Source organism: Mus caroli, unplaced genomic scaffold (assembly GCF_978045245.1).
Source record: "Mus caroli unplaced genomic scaffold, Mus_caroli_1 scaffold_11, whole genome shotgun sequence".
NCBI classification, from domain to species: domain Eukaryota; kingdom Metazoa; phylum Chordata; class Mammalia; order Rodentia; family Muridae; genus Mus; species Mus caroli.
The window spans coordinates 106,846,639-106,870,759 of record NW_028227266.1 but is presented as its reverse complement, the minus strand read 5'-3'; the positions used below and the strand labels follow the sequence as shown (position 1 = coordinate 106,870,759).

At 45.9% G+C, this 24,121-nt stretch overlaps 1 protein-coding gene across 2 annotated transcripts; it reads right to left on the bottom strand.

Annotated features, from left to right (window-relative positions):
- Positions 1-188: 188 nt before the first annotated feature.
- Ip6k1 (inositol hexakisphosphate kinase 1) lies at positions 189-24,119 on the bottom strand. Of its 2 annotated transcripts, none has more exons than XM_021171266.2 (5): positions 23,848-24,119; positions 15,905-16,115; positions 8,042-8,223; positions 4,057-4,232; positions 189-3,500 (listed from the first exon to the last, which is right to left on the bottom strand). In XM_021171266.2, exons 1-5 carry the CDS (start codon positions 24,068-24,070, stop codon positions 2,991-2,993), a joined length of 1,302 nt encoding a protein of 433 aa, XP_021026925.1. In that variant the 5' UTR covers positions 24,071-24,119; the 3' UTR covers positions 189-2,990. The 2 variants fall into 2 exon arrangements, with proteins under 2 accessions (XP_021026925.1, XP_021026926.1); XM_021171267.3 differs by having other exon boundaries at positions 23,975-24,116.
- Positions 24,120-24,121: the final 2 nt, after the last annotated feature.

Below are 24,121 nucleotides of genomic sequence, written 5' to 3'. Positions count from 1 at the left end.
TGATGACCCCGCCCCTCAACACTTGCTCTGACCCCCATTATCCAACCCCTCCCGTGCTGCCTCTCCCGACCCCACCCCCCCACCCCCAGCGTCAGCACCGACCCAGCTCAGCCCGATCCCTAGACGCCTAGACTAGCTATGTCGGCCCAACCGGAGGCGATGAAGTTTTCACACAGACTTGGACAGAGTTCAGTTTCTAGAGGCTTTATTTTGACGTATACGACCGGACACAAGCGGGCAGGTAGCGCTGGGTGTACAGAAAAGGGCCGGCTTGGGCCAAGCACTCCTCTCCACCACACAGAAGACCTGGGGAAAATGCAAGCGCGCCTAAGCGCCAGTGGAGCCACGTATGCACCCAGGCGCAGGTCTTAGGGTGTGTAGCTTCCAGGAAAGAGGAGCAGATAACAATTTCCAGAATTCCAGATCTTACATTTCCTTCACAGAAGCAAAGGAAATTTCCCCAGGTTCTCCTTTTTCCTCGTTAAAATGTAGTTTTAAAAATGAGCACACACACACAACCAACTTATACAGCTGTAAAGTTCAAAGCAGTTTGCATCTAGGGAACGTGCACGTGGCCAGATGTGAGCGAATGAGCAGCGGATACTGAACGAGCCCAGGTCCCTTGCCCCTAGGAGAATCCCCACACCACTGCACAGGCCCACAGCTGAGTGGGGTGGAATCCCAGGCAAGGAAGTTGCTCTACTTAAGTTGCTCTACTGGTCCCTTCCTCTTTCAGCAGCACCCATCCCATTTCACTCCCACCCATCTCCCGGGCTGGTATGGACGTGGCCCGGGAAATACAATGGAAAGGGGTAATGTGAGCTCCCCAACCCATGATCCCTAGTTGCACTGTGGTCCCAAATTGATGATTGGGAAGGCAGGACCTGTCAGGAAAAAGACGGGGCTCTAGCCTGGGACAGGCAGAAGAGCAGTGGTAAAAGTGTTTCCACACACTTGCCACCACCTATCAGATAACAGAGCTGGGCCTCCAGATATCAAAAGTGCTGAAAAGTGAGGCCCTGCCCTTGAGCAGCAGCAAATCCCAGCCTTTCCTCGCTTGCAGTGGCAGGAGCAGTGCCTACCATCTCCCTTGCTACTTGAGAAGCAGCAGAATAGGGGCAGCACCTCCCAAAATCTGGTAAATTGGAAGTACAGCGCATTCCTAGGAGGTCTCTGCTGGCCCCAAACTCCTCTCTTGACTTCTATCCTGCCAAAGAAAAGGTGTCCAAGCTGATTAACACTTGCTGCCTGCATGGCTCAAGCAACACTACTACTGGACAGAAGACAGGTGTTAGTAAGCAGACATGGGCCAAGCCGTGCCTCCCGGCCCTAAGGAATGGGAACCTGCCCACCAATGGCACCAGGGTCAGAAGACTGACTTGGATCTGTCACAGAACCCTTTTCAGAGGCTGCATCTATAAGAACCTGGAAATTATGCCATTCGTTACCAGTTTCTCTCAAAGGCTGGCAGGATTACCTTCAAATGCCAAAACAGAGACATGTTAGAAGTGATAGACTTGGAGACTGTTGCTCACCTTGGCAATGACTGGTGTAGTGTAACCTGTTGGACACCTATGTTACAGGCAGCAGCAGGTCTCTATCATGAAAGGACTGGTAGCAGAAATAAAAGCAAATAGGTCAGGGTCAACCCCGAGCCTTCACTACCCACTGTTGGTGCTGAAGGCCATACCCCAGGCCCACCAGAAGGCCACTGGGTTAGCAGGTAAACACCATTATGAATCATTTGGCCACCAGGTTTGTAACAGCAGAACCTGCTGAGGAGCACAGGAGCAGACTCACCTCAGAAAAGGGAAGGAGAAGACTGCTGAGGGAAGCATGAAGGAAATCAATATATACTAACCAACAAGGCTCCAGAAAGCTCACCACGAAACAGGGGCTAGCAGGTGGACAAATGGACTTACTGACAAACCCCAGGATTAATCAGACAAAGCTCTCAGCAGACGCTGGGCACCTGTGCCCAGGGCCCTATGTCCCTAAAAGCAAACAAGTTTAAAGTTCTCCCTCCAGGCCTAGAGCCTGGAGCACCACATACAGGGCTGCTGCTTTGAGCTTGGCCTGGAGAAGACAAGACCCTGAGCGGACCACGGTTCCTGAACCCTGGGAGCAGCAGCCTACCCACAGGCAGCACAGCTGCCCCAGGTGAGGAAGGGATGCCACCCAGAGCCCAGAACTGCAAATACTGTCTGGGCCAGAGCCACTAAAGGCCCGCCCTTAGGCCTCCCGGGACACTGGCTCTCCTCAGCAAACAGCTGTGCCCATCTTAGTGGGATAGGAGGCTATGAGGACTCCTTAGGTCAGGGATCCCAGCGAGAGGCTGGTTGGAGTTCTGGAGAGAGGAACAGGGTTACATGCCAGGGGGTGCCTAGGGAGCCCAGGGCCTGCCCTCTGCTGAGTTGGTCTTAGTTCAGTTTCACCGATCAGCCCCATGCCAAAATCAGACCCAAGGGTGAGTCCGTGTGTGCAGCTAGCCCTCTAATGCCCCAGGCATCTGTCAAAGCACTGGCCCCAAACTAAGAAGGCCCTCAGGATTCGGGCACTTAACCTTCCCCAGTTCTGGGAAATAGGGATGATTGGGCATGGAGACTGTGTGCCAGCCGAGGGCTTCACCTCACCATCAGCAGAGCCCCACAGCCGCAGATCCCAAACGCCTTAGGCAAGGGAAACCAAAGTCCAAGGCATTCATTCTCTTTGCTGTCAAGGCCACTGGGGCCACCTCTTCCTTCCTGAGACAGCCTGGACACAGCAGTCACAGCCACAGAGCTAAGGAGCCTGGCTGAGAGGACAAATGTTCTGCCCTCCTCTACATTATATATATGGATTCCAGGCTACAGCTAAAAACATTTCTTTTAGTTTACACCAAAGAGAAATATAACCCTTTAAAAGCAAGTCTGTGTGTCCTCACAGCAAGTTCAGAGCAATGGTCCCTGCCTGTGGGTGGAGAGGAGGGGGTCCTAGGCCCAGCACAGGGCCTACTGGTTCTCATCCCGCATCTGCTCCATGATGCTGATAAGATTCTCCAAGCCAAACACATAGCCTCTGTCTGGCCCATCGTGAACAGTGGGGTCATCCCGGAAGCCCTTGAATGTGCTGTGTGCAAAGTCAATCATGCGAACATCCACCTTGGGCGGAGAAGAGGGGCCAGCCTCAAGACTGGTGCTGCTAGGACTGGTGCTGGGGCCACAGGGTGGTGGCACCTCAGGGAGCCCCATGTCCACGTGCTTGAGACGTAGCTCAGACCGGCACTCCTTGCCATCATAGATGACAAGCAGGGAGCTGGAGTAGAAGCGGTAGGAGGCCTGCCGCTCCAGTACAGCTTTGAGGCCCCGCAGTTTGCTCAGGATTGGCTCAAAAAGGTCACGTCGCAGGTCCAAGCCATTGTGCAGGTACTGATAGAGCGCATTGCGGAAGCCTTCGATGGAGAGTCCACGGCCATAGTACTTATTCCTGCAGAGGTAATGACCTGTGTCCAGCTGGTACACCTGAAATCCCAGGAGACAAAACAAGGTTGAGAACCAGGACGGTCTGATGGCCACAAAGTGCCCCCCGCCAACCAAAAAAAAACAAAAAAACCAACCCCCAACCAAGCAACCAAGCAACCCAATCTGGAAGGCGCTCTGACCAACCTGAGCTCTTCAGCTCCTCCTACGGAGCAGGGAGACCACATTCACCCCAGGTTTTCCAGTCATGGAGCTGTGAAAGCCAACACCAGGCCTATTGCCATCACTTTAGAAGCCTGCCTCCAAGCTAGACTCTAACTGGGAACACTGCTGACAGACAAGCCTTACTTTCCCCCATGACAGGGTAGCAGGCTCTCAGTGAGCCTGCACACGGAGCTCTGCCAGAGTCAGTGAGGTCAGCAGGGCTCAGTGAACCCACCTGCAAAACCAAGCTCAGCGCCCTGCGGGTGACTCACCTTTTAGGAGGCGATTCTGGAACAGTGCAGGCCAGGAGAGCACAGGCGGCAGGCAGGCAGGCATGGGCACAACCTAAACCATGCCCTCGGCAGCACCTGGGCTCTCAGCAGTGGTGACTCACCTGCATGCCACAGACCCTGACCCCCAGCGTGGCCGACGTGCTCTGCTCACACTTCCTCATCTGCCGGGCAGCCTTTTCAGCTGAAGCATCATCGCCATGCTGCCGGGTACCCATCTTCAAGTCTAGCACACAGGGGTACTTGAAGTGGTGTACCACGTTCTCAAGCAGGAGGAACTCTGGGCCAGAGTCAAGAAGAATGGCAACCACACTCCAAGTCCGCTCCACCCAGAAAAGCACAATTAAAACTTTTTATAAAAGTGACATTCTGCCTAGCAGTGGTGGCGCCCGCCTTTAATCCCAGCACTTGGGAGGCAGAGGCAGGCAGGTTTCTGAGTTCTAGGCCAGCCTGATCTACAGAGTGAGTTCCAGGACAGCCAGGGCTACACAGAGAGACCCTGTCTCAGGAAAAAAAAAAGAAAAGTGACATTCTACTCCAGTATAAACTGCACATGTCTCACAAAATCTTGTTTTGTTTCTGTTTTGTCTTTTCTGTTTCTTTTTTGGGATTAAAGGTGTGCTCCACCATTGCTCCACTCCCTCCCAAGTTCTTTTTTCTTTCTTTCTTTTTTTTTTTCCCCCCGAGACAGGGTTTCTCTGTGTAACTCTGGCTGTCCTGGAACTCACTCTGTAGACCAGGCTGGCCTCAAACTCAGAAATCTGCTTGCCTCTGCCTCCCAGGTGCTGGGATTAAAGGCATGCGCCACCACCGCCTGCCACCTCACAAGTTCTTAAAAGGCAGTTTCAAATGACTGACTTTAACAAATTTTAGAATATCTATCCCATAAAATCTTAGACCCAGGGGTTGGTGGCACACAACCTTTAATCCCAGCACTCATACCCACACAAGACAGGCAGGTAGATCTATGTAGGTCTGAAGTCAGCCTGTTCTACATATAGTGAGTTCTAGGCTAGCTTAGAACTATATATTCAAATCCTGTCTCCAAAGTACAAAAATTAAATTAAAAATGGGGCTGGGCACTGTGGTACACACCTTTAACAGCAGCATTCTAGAGGCAGAGGCATGCAGACCTCTGTGAGGTCAGCCTGGGCTGGAGAGTGCCTACCTCCAGGAAAGCAAGCAGAAGGGAACTGCCCTTTCACCACACAAGCATGCCCGTCAGGGCTTCAGTCCACCTCCCTAAGCTGAAGCTTCGCCCACTGAGGGCGCGCTTCAGAAGACCTCTACACTGTGTCTAGAAATCTGTCTACTGGAGGCAGCTCACTTTACTGGACATTTCCAGCATTAATCCTTTTATTTCAGGCCTAGTAAAATGATTTCAAGATTCACCTGTCATAAAAATCTTATTCCTAGGGGCTGGAGAAGTAGCTGAGCAGTTTAGAACACTTGTTGCTTTTGGATTCAATTCCTGGATTCAACTGCTAGCACCCATAATGGTGGCTCACAAACATCTCTAATTCCAGTTCCAGGAGATCCTCTTCTGGATTCCACAGGCCCTGGCATGCATATGGTACACATACACACCTACAGGCAAAACATTCATACACATAAAATTATATTTAAAAAATAAAAGGTCGGCTGGGCATGGCAGTGCACACCTTTGATTCCAGCACTTGGGGGACAAAGGCAGGCAGACTTTTGTGAGTTTGAAGCCAGCAAGGTCTACATAGTGAGTTCCAGGATAACCAGGGTGAGAGAGAGAGACAAGAGAGAGAGAGAGAGAAACGAGAGAGAGAGAGAGACACACAGAGAATTCCTTGTATAGCCACCGATGGTCTATATAATTTTCCATAATATGTATACAAGATACCCACTGATCTATATTTTTTAATTTTGGAGTATGCATGTTATGGTGTATGTGTGGCGTATATACTTGTTGTAGTGGGTGTGTGGATACACATATGTGAAGGGCAGATGACTCTCCTCCATTGGACCCTATCTTTATTTTTTGAGACAGTGAGCTTCAGGAACCTGTCTTTTTGTCTCTACCCTCTCAGTGCTGTAGTTACAGGCACAGCCTGGCTTTTTTTGAGCTCTGCAGATCTTCAAGCTCACATAGCCTCCACAGTCTGTATTTTGACAGTCTCATGGTCCTAGGATAGTCTTCAACAGCCTGGAGAAAACAAGGATGACACTGAACTACTGGCTCCCGTCTCCAGTGGGAACACCACCACATCTAGTGTTAGTATTGCTTTCTATGCACACAATAGCCCAAAGAACATCTGGTCACATCTCTGCCACCATTAGTAAGCCAAGGCCTTAGTCTAGTAACTCGCCCAGACCTAAGAAATAAGAAAGACATCTTTGCAGCATTATTACAAAAAAGTGAGGAAATCAAATTCTAATATTCTCAACAGAAATTTTCAGGAAGTACTAGACTTAAAATCTATCTTGGAGAGAATGAATAAGCGTCCAATGTCCAGCCACAAGTGGGGCAGCTGTATCACTCCTTCTAGGCTAGGGGACATTATGGAGGACAGGAAGGAATATGCACAAAGCTGTCTCTGACCACAGTGTTCTCACTACAGTCAGACACACAGCAGCTGTGGTAACTGATATGACTTGCACAAGACCTGGACAAAACTGAGCATGTCTACAATGCAGCCTGGGTGAGGGAGGGGCACATGCTATGGCAGGCATGGCCCATCAGCATTCCAGCAAGAATGGGACCGAGGCACAAGGCCTTAATCCTCATAAAGCTGAAAGGCTACTGGTAAAGGCTGCTAGGGCAGGGGAGTCATTTTTCACAGGGATATGGCTGCCACTAAGTTACCCTAATTTAGTATATGGCCCAAATCCACAAATATGCCAGCACTCTCCTTAATTCAATAGGTTTCTTTTGGTTTTCTTTGGTTTTAAATGAAACAGGGGCACAGGTTCTAGTAGGAGAGGGATAAGGGGACAGAATGTGGTGTGAGCACACACACATGAAACTATCAAAGAATAGAACCTCATTTTAAGGTCAGGCAACAGTGGTGCACACCTTTGATCCCAGCAATAAACAGGGAGGCAGAGACAAGTGGCTGAGTTCAAGGCCAGCCTGGTCTACAGAGTAAGTTCCAGGACAGCCAGGATTACACAGAGAGACCCTGTCTTGAAAAAACAAAACAAATCAAAACAAAAGCCATTTAAAAACAATAACAACAACAATGAGGGCTGGAGAGATGGCTCAGCAGTTAAGAGCATTGATTGATTGCTCTTCCAGAGGTCCTGAGTTCAATTCCCACCAACCACATGGTGGCTCACAACCATCTGTAATGGGATCTGATGCCCTCTTCTGGTGTCTGAAGACAGTGACACTGTACTCATACATAAGCTAAATAAATACATCTTTAAAAATCAGTAACAGGGCTGGTGAGATGGCTCAGTGGGTAAGAGCACCCGACTGCTCTTCCAAAGGTCCAGAGTTCAAATCCCAGCAACCACATGGTGGCTCACAATCATCCGTAACGAGATCTGGCGCCCTCTTCTGGAGTGTCTGAGGACAGCTACAGTGTACTTACATATAATAAATAAATAAATCTTTAAAAAAAAAAAAAATCAGTAACAATGAGGTCAGAGAAAGGACACAATCCATGATGTGGGAGCAGTAACCCTGAACTTGCAATAGCACTGTTACCTGTGCAAGGCCAGTTCTATCAACAAACATCATGTCTTGGGCTCCTGGGCCCATCATTCCCCGAGGATTCATACTTAGTCAATGGTAGATAGGAGAGCAATTTTTCCCCCCAGTGGAACCCATGCCCCTGTGAGGCTGCCTGGGACACACAGAGAACCAGAGTAGGCTAGCCAGGAAGAGGAAATTTAGTGGACAAGACACCAGAGAGGAAGCATCTGAGTGTGATTTAAATACATTACGTATATGTAGAAAAATCTCATAATAAAACCTACTATTATGTCTCGAGCCTAAGGGGAAGAGTTCAGTGGCAGAGGAAAGGCTTGTGCCTGAGTGGGTCCCAGATGCAGTCCTCAGACCAAAACTACAATAGCAACCAAACAGTCTTGCCATTCAGTGGACAAGGATACTGTAGAGTTTTCGGTCCTTGGACTCGGAGCGCATGCGGCTCAGCTGCTGCTTGTGGCAGCGCAGGCTCCAGGGGTTGTAGCTGATCTTCTCGGAGCTCAGACCGCTATTGCTGTCTAGCATCTGGAAAGGGACATCTGAGTGGCTTTGCAGTTCCACCTTTGGACTCTTTGCCTCCTGGGAGCTAAGAAGGAAGAACACACATACCACTAAGAGATCAGAGAAGTCACCTTTAGGGACACAGGGTAGAGAAGAATTAGAACAAGCCCTGTCTGTCACCCAGAACCTGCTCACAGGTGGCACTGTAAAGGGCCTCTGACAAGTTCCTGAAAAACAACCCTGTCCAATTACAGCGTCTGATAACACTTCCCATTTGTTGATGTAAAAGGAAAACACTCTGGGTTCCGGTGACAGGGTAAGGCACTTGGTGTACAAACCTGACAACCTGAGTTAGAGCCCCAGGATCCATACAGTAGAAGGAAAGACTTAACTCCACAAACCTGTTCTCTGACCTCTATATACATATAAGGGGAGATTATACACACACACACACACACACACACACATACACACACACACACACACCCTGTCCCCAACAAATATCCAATAATAAATAGTACTTAATTTAAATAGTTTTTAAAAAGCAAACAAAAAACAAAACACCACCACTAACAAAAAAAAAAAGTGAAAAAGTAAAGAAAACTAGGTACTGAAACGATGGCTTAGTGGTTACAAGTAGCTATAGTTTTTTATTTAGTTAGTTATTTAAAGTTTTTCCAGACAGGGTTTCTCTGTATCCCTGGCTGTCCTGGAACTCACTTTGTAGACCAGGCTGGCCTGGAACTCAGAAATCCGCCTGCCTCTGCCTCCTGAGTGCTTGGACTAAAGGCGTGCGCCACCACGCCCTGCATAGCTACAGTTTTTGAAGAAGACTGGAGTTTGGTTCCCAGCACCAACATGACTGCTTGTACTATGCCCAGGAAGATAAAATGCCCTGTGTCCTTCGTGGGCATCTCAACTCAAGCATATATACGCTCACAAAGACATACATATATACATATAATTAAAAATACAAAAATGTGAACAAATCTTAAAAAAAACAAAACCCACAACTAGACCAAGTGCTATGTAAGGTATCAAAGGCTAGTGACCTTCCTTGCACACTGCTGCTGTGAACATAGCTGACATAGGCCTGTAAATGTCCTCTGGTGTCCTTACAGGGTAGCCCCAGATGCTCAGAAGGCTAATGAGGCAGACCACTTAACCATAGCACGTTTGAGACCAAATCGGCATGAGCAGCACAGAGAACTCCTATTTAAAAACAAACCAGCAGTAAGCACTCACCACACAAGGATGAGAACGGGAGTCTGGTGTCCCAGAGCCCATGTCACAACACCATGTGAGTGTGGTGACTAGGCTGTAATTCCAACCTTCAGGACGCAAAGACAGGATGTGATGGCTACTCTTGCAACTTGAATGCACCAGGAATTAACTAAAACCCAAGCACTGGGTTTGAGTGGGGAGAGCCACCTGCCTGCTGGGAGTTGGTGTAAAAGACACTGACGAAAGAAGCTTCTGGTCTTTGCCTGCTTGGCCTGACTCTAGCCGACGACAAGCTCACTCCTTCACTAGCATCAGAGCCTACTTCCTCAGGATTCTGGCATGTACTGAAACCAGCTCAAATATCCAATCTCCTGAACTGAAAAGTACTGGATTCTCCAACTACTGAACTACTGAACTGCTGAACCACATCTGGTGAGCCACTCTAATATCTAATAAATCACCTTTATTATAGACATTCATTCTATCAGTTCTGTTCCTCTAGAGAACCCTGAATGATACACAGGAAAGGCCCGGAGCATGCTGAGTATATGGAGCCTGGCCATATGTGAGCAGTGCATTTGACTGAAACTGCCTCAGTGAATAAGGTAGAAAAGTAATGTCAACTACTGACCTCCATATGCATTTATACCCCCCCAACACACACACATACACACACACACACACACACACGGAGGAAGGGGGCCTGAAAAAAAAAATTCCCAGTTAAAAGAGGATTACCCAACTGCAACTTCACATATATGCAAAAGAACTGCACACAAGGGGCTAAGACTGTAGCTGGTCAATAGACTGCTTGCCTACCATGCTTGGGGTCCTGGGCTCATTCCCACCAGGCACAGTGGTACATGCCTGTAATCCTGACAGGAGATAAGAGGCAAGAGGATCAGAGGCTCAAGGCTACATAGTGAGGTCCAGATGAGCCTGGCAATACAACTTCTCACACTCCCAAGTCCACGAAACTTCCCTGCTAGTGAAGCACACATCCTAGAGACTGTAGAGCAAGTCTGTGCACAGAGCAGAGGCAGAGCACTGCTGACATTTCAAATGTTACCCTTCCTTTCCAGAAGCCAGGCCTTTCCAGAAATCCAGCTGTGGAGTGATACCCACCACCCAGCAGGTCTAGCATGTACTGAAGATGGTACCCCTCCTCTAAGCACTAAGCGTTTGGAACACCTAGGTGATGTTTTTTAAAAGACCTGGGCAAAGACCTTGCTTCTCCTAAACTAAACTACAGGAATCCAGCCAAACTGGTCATCCCTTCCCCACTTCTGAAAAGCAGACACAGGTGCACTTTAGGAAACACTTGCCCAGCAAACTCAAACAAGTTTCAGGTCTGGATGGGGGCCCTGTAGTACTTGGCATTACTAGTCTTGTGGAGTCATAGTCCTGGCCCTGGTGAATAATCTCCATCTTTGGTATAACTCAGAATCTCTGCTCACAGGTCAAATAGGAATATGGTCATTGTGAACAGACATGGCACCTTCAGAGCAGACCCTGATGTTAAATCGATATTCACTGGCTTTTTCGTCAATGATTAAGTAAATGCTGTCGCTTTGGAGAACAAAACAACTCCTACTGTAAAAATTCTTAAAAGAGAATCAATTGCTAGCTACTGACTGGAATGTTCTGTCACCCATATGCCAGAGTGAGGCCCCACAGTTGTTGGTCAAGAGGAAGCCCTTTGTGGAAGATGGAGATGAGGTGGAGGACATGCTTCTGCAGGCAGGAGCCCTCAGAATACTCCACAGCAGACACACATCATAACTAAGTGTGCACGTGCAGTCCTCTCCGACACAGTTGCACACTTAGCCCAATGGGGGAAACACATTCACAACCACACAAGGTTTTCCTAACTAACATGAACAGGACCTCCTAAAGCCCAAGTAAAAGGAGTGGACTGCTCTAAGTCCTGAACAACTCCAAGCTCCCAAGGGCACAGGTTTGAATGAAGTGATCTGATGGCAGGGCGGAAGCTTGGTTGATACATGAATATGTATGAAGCCCTGAGTTCACTCCTCAGCACTACAAAACTAGGCATGGCTGTAAATGCCTGTAACTCAGCACTCAGGAGGTGGGACCAAGAAGATTAGAAATTCAAGATTCTACTACTTTGCAGCCCTTTCCACAAGCAAAGTAGAAGGTTCCCATTTCTCCACATCCTTGTAAACATCTGTCTCTGTGTCCAGTGACTTTTCAACAAGGGGTTGAAGTGCCTGGTGTTCATAGGCTACTGTACTCCCACAGGTATGGCCTCCCTTTTATGTTTACCATACCCTGATGAATGAATAAAACAAAAGATGGTATGTCCATATGATAGGGTGTTCAGCCATAGAAAGTAACACAAGGCTGGGCATGGAGGGCAGCATGCTGTGATCCCAGCATCTGAGTGGCAGAGATGGGAGATTACTGTATGCTCTCAATTAGCCTGGTCTACATATGAATTCTATGCCAGCCACCAGAGTACACAACAAAACCGTACAGACAACATGCTAACAGATTCATTTGTGCTCTCCCCACCACCACCACCACCACCTCAGGTTTTCAAGATAGGGTTTCTTCTGTGTAGTCCTGGTTGTCCTGGAACTCTGCATGTAAACCAGGCTGGCCTTGAAATCATGAAAATCTTCCTGTTTCTGCCTCCCAAGAACTGGGATTAAAGGCGTGTGTTCTCATGCCTGTGTGCACCATGGATGTGGAGGTGGCTGCAGAGACCAGAAGACAACACTGAGTGCCCTGGAGCTTTTGTGAGCTGCCAGATGTGGGGTGCTGGGAACTCAACTTGGGTCTTCTGGAAGTGTAGAAAGCATTCTTAACTCCATTCCTCCCCCAACCCCACTATGGTCTCACTATGAGTCCAAGCTATTCTGCAACTTGTTATGCAGCACATGCTGTGTTCACACACCCAATGATCCTCCTGCCTCAGCTTCCAGAGTGTTAGGATTACAAGCATGTATCATCATGCTTTGACTGCCAACACTTTATTCTCTAGCCTCTAGATTATATTTAATTTGGTAGAAGCTAACTAATGTCACAAATAATACACATATAATATCAAGAGACATAATTCTGAGAAAAACCAATGCCCAGTATAAATACAGGAAGCATGGAAAAGCTATCATCATCAGATTCTCAGAGTTTGAACAAAAGCCACTGGGTAACCTAGTCTGTATGGTCTATCACCACTCTCATGCTCAGACATCCTATAGGTTTGAGACTTAAGAGGAAGTTAAATAACCTGTTGCCATGAACCCAGGGCATCCCTGCTTCTAAAGAGCTGACAGAGTTTCAGTTTCTCTTAACTGGGTTTAGCCACACCCAGAAAGCAACATCACTGAGGTGGTAAAATACATCAGGGAGGCCGTATCAGTGTGAGTAACCCATGAACACCAGCCACCCCCACACTACTTCCACCCCACTGTTGGGAACCATGTTAATCATGTGTCAGGATGAGAGGACTGAGCTAGGCTGACTCCATGACAGGCTAAAAAATGCCAGTTCAAGGAACTAGGTATAAGTTTCTGATTCCCAGAACTGAACAAACCAGTTCAGGCAAGAGCCACAGCACGCAGGCAGCCAGTCGAACTGCCCCATCATCTGGCCTGAGCCAAGAATAGTTCATCAGCAACAGTTCTAGAAAGTCCCCAGCCCCCCAGCAATGGTTCTAGAAAGCTCCTAGAGCCCTAACCAACCCCAGAGTCACCTGTACCCCTAGAGATAGAGGGAACCAGTAAGGATAAAGATCACTCACCTACTACTCCCTGGAATTTCCCTAATCAGCTTTAAATTGAGCCTGTTGGTTGACACATGAATATGTATGAAGCCCTGAGTTCACTCCTCAGCACTACAAAACTAGGCATGGCTGTAAATGCCTGTATCTCCGGCACTCACTTGAGCTCACTTCCAAGTTGCTGTCTTGATGAATGGTTGACCCTGCACGCTGGTAATTTCTGCAGAATAACCCTCTTTCTTTGCATATTACTTGAGTCTGGGTTCTTCCTTCAGTGGTTCTTGGACCGTAACATTTGGGCGCTCATCCAGGATTGCTGCTGCTCCCCCCCCCCTTAGTTGAGCAGGTTTTTGTTTTTGTTTATTTAGGGAAGCAATTGGTTCTCCACCAATTGGTGAGCTGAGGTGCCTCTGTGTGTCCTGTGTCTTTGTGTTTTGTCTTTTGTCCTGTCTTGCTTGGAGTTGTCTTTTGCTCTGTTCAGTGTAGGGTGATTTTTTTGAGGCCAACTCCAGCGACCTCTCAGTAGCAGTGGGAGCCTTGGAGAACTCCACCAACCACAGTTATCCTGATAGGTGGGGCATGATACCAGGAGAGGCCACCTTCAGCTTCATTTGGTTTCTTTTTCCAACACCTACAGACGTATTGTGTGCTTTGTATGTTTGTGATTTATTTGTTCTCTCTCCCCTTTTACTTTGAGAGACACCATGGGCCGGCCAGCCAGCTCCACTCCATTGACTAGGTTCAAGTCCAATTACACTTGAAGGACTTCAAATGCCTGACAAAAAAAATCTAAGTGTAACTGTATGGTTGAGAAACTAACCATCTTTGGCAGGAACGAGTGGCCAGCAGGTCCACCACCCTTGGGGACTGATGCGCATCACTATCTGTAAAACTCGGCCTCTCCTCCATCATTAACTCTGACTCCTGGGACGCCTGGGTCTGCAGAAATGGTTGTTTACCCCTGACTTAGTTTTAACTCATTTCAAGAATTTTTAGAAAAAAGTGACTAAATCGGGACTGACAAGTTGGTGCTGTCCCCAGAGCCCTGCCTCCTGCCTGGATCAAAATGGCAGTAAGCCAGGGGCTATGTGCAGGCTGCTCTGAAAGGGGTCAGCAGCTTCTCAGCCTCCCTGGTAAGTAACCTGACAGCTACAAAACATCTATGCCCGTGAGAACTGGATTCAACAAGTAGCAAGGTATTCCGTTCTTAAAATTACAGCTTAAAAAAAAAATTGTCTGTTTTAAATGTATAAATGTATGTGGCCACTGCATGTTTATTTCTGACCAGTCTTAAATATGTAAGTTTAGTATAATCTACATGTCTTAGTTACAAAATATTGATTTATAATTTATGATATATAGTTAATAATCTACAGTATCAGTAACAGAAAGTCGGTTTAAAACAACTCAGGGTTAAAGTCATCCTGGGCATAGGATGACACATGTTATGAGTCAACCAAGGTCTCTAAAGAGACTTTTAAATTGGGATGTTTTATGCAATTTTTGTCCTAAAAAATTAGACTTATAAAAGATAAGATTTTAAAATGTTTCTTTAATGAGGTACTGAAGCTGTACCCCCACAGGTTCATATATAGAAAATCTGTTGGCAGCCAAACTTTATGGCATAAAGCTGATGATCTTATAGACAGAGAACTGTTTAAAGTGTCACAAAGCACTGGGACAATTTGAGAGATCTTTTACTGGCATTGTCTTTGTTGGTGCATGATGGGTACAATGATGGAGGACATTTCATTATACAACAGAAATCAAGTCATAAACCATGGAGAAAAATAATTATAATAAAAAGAGTTCAGGCAATCCCAATTATAATAGCTATAGATCTGATGATAAAAATAATAAATATGATAACAGAAGGTTTTCATTTAAAAAATACAACTATTGATTAATGCAGTGTAATGTCAATTAGATATACATTCTTGAGGTCTTTTTATCTGTTTCAGCTTTGTCTTTTTATTATGTCAAAATATATTAACACTGTAAATTATGGTAATAATACTAGGAATAAAAATTAAGAAATCTGTTAATTTATAGACAGTTTGAGAGGTTTACAGCATTAAAAAGGTTAAGAACCACCGGGCATGGTGGCGCACGCCTTTAATTCCAGCACTTGGGAGGCAGAGGCAGGCGGATTTCTGAGTTCGAGGACAGCCTGGTCTACAAAGTGAGTTCCAGTACAGCCAGGGCTATACAGAGAAACCCTGTCTCGAAAAAGCAAACTAACTAAATAAATAAATAAATAAAGTTGATAATCAGTAACTTTATAGACGATCATATCCTTTAACATATTCAGAAATATATTAAAGTCATGTTAAGTACTGATGCAATTAACTATAAGGTTAGAGCTTTATTTAGTTTCTTGTTTTATGTTTGCAAGGAACAATTTGAAACGGATGACTAAGAACAGGCAAAGGTTGTTTAACTCAGACATGCTAGGTGGGTGCTAGCCCTCAAACCAGTCAGAGAGCTGCTGAATATGACATTTAACATACTATGACAGACAGAGACTCTAAAATCCTAGCAGTGCCCCCACCCCCACCCCCACCAAGGTCTCCAAGAAGAGAAGGACACAACAATAAAGGATGCCACCTGGATGGTGGTACAGAAACCCTTAGAAACAGAGCCAACCAACCAGGATAAAGGTCACCTACCCCTCCCTAGAATTCCCCTAATTCCTTCAGTGATTCTTGGACCCTAACAAGGACTCCAACACCGTCCTGAATGTTGGTATCTTTAGGATTCAGCACGTGCCACTGAGCTCTGTCCAATACCCTCTTACCTCTCAGAGGTCTCAAAGGACAGGCTGGCTTTCTCCTCCTTGTGGTCACTACCACTGCCAGACCGATGCAGGCTCCGGCGGGAGTGTTTGCGCCGAGGTTGCTCCCGCTCTGGTGTGTCATCTTGCTCTACAGTTTCACTCTCCACATAAGGATAGGCTACCAAGTTGATGTAACCATCACTGTCTCCCTCAAAACAGACAGAAACCACGCCTGTCGGAGAAAAAGCAGCTGATTAACAAATACCAAGACTGGTGGAATCCACGTCTGCTCCTGCTTTCTCACAAAACATGGACATCACCTGTCCTGATCCAACTGTGGCTCCATTAAGAAGGATGGTGAGCAGACACCCATTTTCCAAAGATGGACAACCGTATTCACTCTCAACCTACTGCTTACCTCTGAAGGAGGGTAAATCTGTAATTATTTTCTACATTTTCCTTCACCCTTCTGCTTTCAGTACTCACTACTTACCACTCACAAATGTTTCTAGATGACATTGAAACCAGACAAAATGTAGCACTCTTAGAGGGTAGGGAGCTGGCTCAGCACTCAAATGCACTTGCTGTCTTGCAGAGCACCTAGGTTCAACTTCCAGAACCCAAATGGTGGCTCACAAACGTCTCTTACTACGACTCCAAGGATCTAACGTCCTGTTCTGGCTCTATGGGCTACCAAGGATGCATGTGGTACACAGACATACAACATTCACACACATAAAACAAAAATAAAATCCTTTTCAAAAGATGGATACTTAAAAAATTAACCCTCTATCTACTCAATTGCTTTAAGATAACCCCACTGCTTGGCAGTGATCCTTAGATCTGTTCTCCTTTTGCCCAACAGTGTCACCTAAAGAAACAAACTATCTCCAAGACAGTGCTCATATATAAAGTATTTTCTTCCCAGGGGCTGGAGAGAGGGCTCGGTGGTTAAGATCACTGACTGCTCTTCCAGAGTTTAATTCCCAGCAACCTCATGGTGGCTCACCATCTGTAATGGGACCCAATGTCCTCTTCTGGTGTGTTTGAAGACAGCAACAGTGTACACATATACATAAAATAAATAAATCTTTATAGATATATATATACATATATGTGTGTGTGTATATGTGTATATATACACACACGTGTGTGTGTGTATCTCCCCCCCCCACCCCCCATGAGCACAGTATTCTCTTAGTTTCCCACACAGACTTTTATTCTGGAGTCTCTAAGGTGAAATGCCTTCCTGAATTTCCCCACTATATCCCATTGAATAATTTGTTCGCTCCATTTTTTTTTTAATTTTTATAAGACAGGGTCTTAGATAGCCCAGGCTAGCCTCAAACTCACTATGAAGTAGATGACCTTAAACTGACCTTTCCACCTCCACTTCCTAGTGACAGAGTTACTGGTTTGTGACCATGCCTATTGTCTGTTTTTCATTTTTTAACCTGGTACTTTTTTTTTTTTTTTTTTTTTTTGAGACAGGGTTTCTCTGTATATCCCTGGCTGTCCTGGAACTCACTTTGTAGACCAGGCTGGCCTGGAACTCAGAAATCCACCTGCCTCTGCCTCCCAAGTGCTGGGATTAAAGGCGCGCAACACCACGCCCGGCAACCTGGTACTTTTTTATAGTCTCTCTATGTAACCCTGGACTGTTTCAAATTACAGATCAGAGATCCACCTGTTTCTGCCTGGAAAATGTTAGGATTTAAAAGCACTAACCATGCCTGGCTTCCATTTTTACTGACCCCACCATAGACACACACAGTTTTTCTGTGTAGCTCTGGCTGTCTTAGAACTCACTCTAGATCAGGCTGGTCTTGAACACATAGAGATCCACCTGCCTCTGCCTCTGAGTGTTGGGATTAAAGTTGTGCACCACCATGCCTGGTTTCTAGTTTACTATGTGTAAGTGTTTGCTCACATGTATGCAAGTTTATCACACAAAGCTAGAAAAGGGCATGAGATCCTCTGGAACTAGAGCTGCAGGGGGCTGTGAGCCTCCATGTGAGTGCTGGAAACAAACTTGGGTCTTTTGCAAGAATAGGAAGTACTCTTAAAGGTAGGCAGTGGTGGCACATGTCTTTAATCCCAGCACTTAGGAGGCAGAGGCAGACGGATTTCTGAGTTTGAGACCGGCCTGGTCTACAGAGTGAGTTCCAGGACAGCCAGGGCTACACAGAGAAACCCTATCTCTCCTCCCCCCCAAAAAAAGTACTCTTAACTGCTGAGCTGTGGCTCCAGCTCCTGTTGTATTTGTCAACCAGATTAGTTTCTTCCACATCAAGAAACAGAAACAATACTCAGAAATCTAATCAAGAAGTTTTTAAAAAACAAAACCACAATAATAAAGTACCCTGGAACTTGCACAATGACACATCTTGGTGAACACAGAGCTCCACCGTCTACAGTGAGGGCTGAGGCACTCTGTCCTCTGCGCTTGTCTCCTTCCCTAGGCTAGGAGTGCATCTGTCTCTGGGCCCTGTCAGAAGGAAAATCCTTCACACTCACGCCCCAGAGGGGTTCACATGCACAACCTGTCCATGTGCATGGCTGTCTCTCAGCAAGCCCTCACCATGGTCTTCTGAACTTGTTTAAGCCTGAGCGCTCTCCAGTCCACAGCCTTCTTTTCTGGGAGCTCCCTTACAGTCCATTTTGACTGTCCCCAGAACTATCACACTCTTCCAGAAAGAGCCATAGTTTCTATTAGCCTCCCATCTTGATTTATCCTTTCTATGTCCAGAATACATATTCAAAAAACTCCCTGGGACAATTTTCTGAATCCTTTGTTCAAATAATAGTTCAGCTGAAGAGTTCTATTATTCATTAGAAAAATAATTTTACTTTTTTCTTTCCAACTCACAATATATCTATCTGCACAGGCTGGGACTCCCAGTTAAATGCTGACTCGGAAGAAAAGGCCTCCGAGACAACCGTGGCTCAGTCCTTGATATTAAGGGAGGCACTGCTTCACCACTGTATATGAAGGCAACCCCAGATCCTCATGACGAGGAAAACACGTCCTTCCATGTCTATCATTAGCTGTGCTTTGCCAAGTAAAGAGACATGCACAAAACAATTACAGATTTTAAGAAGTACTCTGAAGAAATCACGTGGGGTTCTGTAATTGGAAATGATAATGTCTCCAGAGCAGAGCATTTAATACAGGGTGACCAAGCACTGCCTGAAGGATGAGGACTGAGGAGAGCTGTGGACACAACTCCAAGTGCAAGTAAAAGCTGAGGCGAAAATAAACAAAACATCATAAAACCTGGAAGTGGGCAGTCTAAAAATTGCCTCTTTTTTTTTTAACAAATAAAAATATAAATAGGATCTGGGAATATAGATAATAAAATATTTCCTAGCATTCTTAAAAACAAAGGAGCCGGGCATTGGTGGCGCACGCCTTTAATCCCAGCACTTGGGAGGCAGAGGCAGGTGGATTTCTGAGTTCCAGGCCAGCCTGGTCTACAAAGTGAGTTCCAGGACAGCCAGGGCTACACAGAGAAACCCTGTCTCGAAAAACCAACCCCCCCCCCCAAAAAAAAACAACAAAAAACAAGCAAACAAAGGAATAGGAATATAATTCCTTGATAGAATGCTTGCCTAGCCCATTTAATTCCTAGGTTCAATCTTTAGTACTGTAAAAGAACAAAAACATATATACAGACTTGGCATACATTCAAATATATATAGAACTGAAAAGTAGGACTCATGTCTTTGTATGTAGCATTATTCATAAGAGCTAAAAGACAGAATTATGTGACTATAACTAATCTGCCATGTTTTAATTTTATTTATTTATTGTTATTGTTCTTTTGTTTTGTTTTGCTTTGTTTTTGTTTTTGTTTTTGTTTTTGTTTTTCCAGACAGGGTTTCTCTGTATAGCCCTGGCTGTCCTGGAACTCACTTTGTAGACCAGGCTGGCCTCGAACTCAGAAATCCACCTGCCTCTGCCTCTCTGCCTCTCTGCCTCTGCTTCTGCCTCCGGAGTGCTGGGATTAAAGGCGTGGGCCACCACGCCTGGCTCTTTATTATTCTTTTGAGACAGGATTTCTGTGTGTGACCATGGCTTTCCTAGAACCAGCTCTGTACACCAAGCTGGCTTCAAACTCAAGAGATTGGCCTGCCTCTGCCTTCTCAGTGCTGGGATTAAAGGCATGCAGCACCACGCCCAGTCATTTCTTAAAATTTTATTTCATGTATATATGCGTTTGTGCCTGCGTGCATGCCTATTTACCACATTCATGCAGTATCCACAGAGGCCAGAAGAGGGTGTCAGATTTTCTGAAACTGGAGTCACAGACAGTTGTAGCCTCCATGTAGGTGCTGGAAACTGAAACTGGGCTCTCTAAAAGCAGCAATTGGAGGAAGGATTGAAGGAGCCAGAAGTCAAGGACACCACCTGAAAAACCTGGGTCCAGAGTGGCTCAGGGACTGAATCACCAACCAAAGAGCACACATGGGATGGACCTAGGCCCCCTACACATATAACAGATGTGCAGCTTGGTCTCCCTGTGAGAACCCTAACAACTGAAGCAAGGGCTAACTCTGATTCTGTTGCCTGCCTCTGGACTCCTTTCTCCCCTAACTGGGCTGCCTTGTCAAGGTTTACAGGAGAAGATGCACCCAGTCCTACTGGAACTTGATATGCCAAGGTGGACTGATATCAACGGGAAGCTGCTGCTTCTCTGAGGAGAAAGGAAAAGGAGCATGGGGAAGGGGGGCTGAGAGGGAGGGTAAACTGTTATCAGAATGTAAATTAATAAATTTAATAATAATCATAATCATAAAAAGGAGCAACGAGTACTCTTAACCCCCAAGCCATCTCTCCAGCCCTCATTAAAATGTTTTAAGGGCTGGTGAGATGGCTCAATGGGTAAGAGCTCTTCCGAAGGTCCAGAGTTCAAATCCCAGCAACCACATGGTGGCTCACAACCATCCACAACAAGATCTGGCGCCCTCTTCTGGAATGTCTGAAGACAGCTACAGTGTACTTACATATAATAAATAAATCTTAAAAAAAAAAATGTTTTAAAAGGGCCTGTGAGATGGAAAGCAGGTAAAGACACCTGCTGCCAGGTCTGAAGGCAGGAGCTAAATCCCTGCGACCGCAACCAACATGGAGGCAGGCGAGAACAAGTCCTGAAGGCTGGCTGGCCTCTGCCTTCTGTATGGATGCCATGGTATGAGAATACCTGATGACATACAAATCAATCTTTCCTTTTTACCATTTGTCTTATTTGTGGTGCTAGAGTCAAACCTAAGACCTTACTCGGATCAGGTAAGCACTCCACCACTGAGCCCAGTCCCCAGAAGGAGTTCAAACACATGCTGTGAAACAGATGGACTTTAAAAACATGCTAAGTGAAATTAGCTAGATACAAATTGAGGAAAATGTATGATTTCATTTATATGGAATATCTACACTATTGGTGAATGAAAGTTGACTAGAAGTTTCCAAGGCTCAGACACAGAAAGCACAGGGAGGTTTATACTATGTTCACAGTACCTATTTCACAGTCAACAGTGGGTATAGCCTCACAACTATGTCAGTGTACCTAATGCTATTAAAGTATACAACAAAATTACAAACTTTATATATTTTTCCATAATAATTTTTCAGAGTCAGGGGCTGGAGAGATGGCTCAGCGGTTAAGAGCACTGTTTGCTCTTTCAGAGGTCCTGAGTTTAATTCCTAGCAACTACATGGTGGCTCACAATCATCTATAATGAGATACGGTGCCCTCTCCTGCCAGGCAGATACACATGCAGGCTGAACGCTGAATACATTACAAATAAATAAATCTTAAAAAAAAAAAAATTAAAGTCAACTCTTACTTGGATTGCTAAATGGAAATTCCCCTAAGTAAAAATGTTAACATGACTAAAATCGCAACTAAATTTAAAAAATAATTTTAAAAGGCTTTCTCATTTTTATCTTACGTGCATGAGAATTTTGACTATGTGTGCACTCCACACGTGAGTGAAAGTGAATCCCCTAGAACTGGAGTTACAGACACTTGTGAGCTGTCAGGTGGGTGCTAGGAACCAAACCCGGGTCTCTACAAGAACAGCATATGCTCTTATTCACGGAGTCATCTCTCCAGCTTGGTTCTAAACAATTTTACAAGGGCTGGAGAGATGGCTCAGCAATTAACAGTGCTTACTCTGTAATCAGGAGGATCAGAGTTCAAATGTCAACACCCATATAACAGGCCTGGTATCCCACAAACAGCTATCTGTTCAGAGGAATTTAATGCTCCCTCCTGGTATGCATATATATTTACTTACACATAGACACACAAATAAATAAATTCTTCAGTTAAAAAAAGCAGTTGGGCTGGGCACAGTGGCACATGCCTTTAATCCCAGCACTTGAGAGTAAGAGGCAGGCGGATTTCTGAGTTCGAGGACAGCCTGGGCTACAGTTGAATTCCAGGACAGCCAGGGCTATACAGAAAAACCCGGTCTTGAAAAACCAAAAAAAAAAAAAAAAAGTAGAAAAAAAGCAGCTGAGCTGAGCAGTGGTGGCGCACACCTTTAATCCCGGCACTCAGGAGGCAGAGGCAGGCAGATTTCTGAGTTCGAGGCCAGCCTGGTCTACAGAGTGAATTCCAGGACAGCCAAGGCTACACTGAGAAACCCTGTCTCAAAAAAAAAAAAAAAAAAAAAATCAAATAAATAAATAAATAAATAAATACTTATAGCCTGGTGTGGTGTCACACATCTTTAATCTCAGCACTCAGCAGGCAGAAGCAAGTAGACCTCTGTGAGATTTGAATCCAAGGCCAGCGTCTACATAGTTAAGACCCTATCTTGAACGAATAAACAGCTCTTAGAATAGGCAGTCATAAAAATGTATATGGGGCCAGAGAGATGGCTTAGCAGTTAGAAGTACTTGCCGCTCTTGCAAAAGACCACGGTTTTATTTCCAAGAGATCTGATGTCCACCTTCTGACCTCTGCATACACGTGGTATACACACAGATATGTAACAAAGCACTCATAAACAGGGCTGGAGAGGTAAGTTGGTAGTTAAGAGCACTAGCTGCTCTTCTAGAAGACAAAGGTTCAATTTTCAACTCCCACATAGCAGCTCACCAGTTCCAATGGATGCAACACTCTCTTCTGGCCTCTGCAGGTACCAGGTACACATGTATTACACAGACATACATGCAAGCAAAACACCAATACACACAAAATAACTCGTTTTACAAAGAGCTGAATAGGCCAAGTGTAGTGATTAGTGAGCCACACCTTTCTTTAATCCTGAGTTCAAGGCCAGCCTGGTCTACCGAGTGAGTTCCAGAACAGCCAGGACTACACAGAGAAACCTCGTCTTTAGAAGAGCGATGGAGGGACTGGAGAGATGGCTCAGCAGCTAAGAGCATCAACTGACTGCTCTTCCAGAGGTCCTGAGCTCAATTCCCAGCAACCACGTGGTGGCTCACAACCATCTGTAATGAGATCTGATGCCCTCTCCTGGTGTGTCTGAACATAGCTACAGTAGACTCAAATAAATAAACAAACAAACAAATAGTAATTAACAGTATATATGGAGTGCAAAGAACAGATGCTATCGTGGCCTGGTTCCAAAACACCCACAAGATTCTTTCTGTTCTATAAAGCCAGCTCTGAAACAAACTGTTTCAAACATTTCTACATCAGGGCTCCTGAATATTCCATAAATTCCCTCTCCTGCACACACAAACATGCACCACTGTCCCTTACCAGCTATTCAACAACCTTAAAGCCTGGAAAGTACCCCTTTATCCTTCCTAGGAATCAAAGAATTGTCCCTTTCCCCCTAGACCTGTGTCACAAACAAGGGACAATAGGCTTTTCTCTACCAATGGGTCTCCCTGATGTCAACCATGTCATATGGCAAACAACACAGGACAACTGAGCCAAGTCAGTCAAAGATTGCTATTCTCACAAAAAGGACCACTGACCGACCTTTGTACTCTGGGGTGAATTCCTTCATTTCGGGAGGGAGTGACTCGTAGAAGCGCTGTTCCCGGGAGATGAGAGGTTTGCACACAGTGTGGTCGTCGTACCGCATCATGCTGCTGTGCCCGCCCACCTGATGGATGAAGGGCTCCAGGAGGACTCCTCGGTCTCCGGCCCGACTTGCGTTCTTGCCATACTGCCCCACTTCCATGGTTTGACAAACACACATTGCGTTGGGGGCCGGTTGCACACTGACGGCAGACGATGCAGCACATGGACC

Coding starts and splice junctions, on each gene's coding strand:
- Ip6k1 (XM_021171266.2), bottom strand. CDS start 24,070: ATGTGTGTTTGTCAAACCATGGAAGTGGGGCAGTATGGCAAGAACGCA. Junction 4,233..8,041: donor CAAGGACCGAAAACTCTACA/GTATCCTTGTCC, acceptor ACTCTGGCCCAG/AGTTCCTCCTGCTTGAGAAC. Junction 3,501..4,056: donor TCAGGGTCTGTGGCATGCAG/GTGAGTCACCAC, acceptor CTGGGATTTCAG/GTGTACCAGCTGGACACAGG.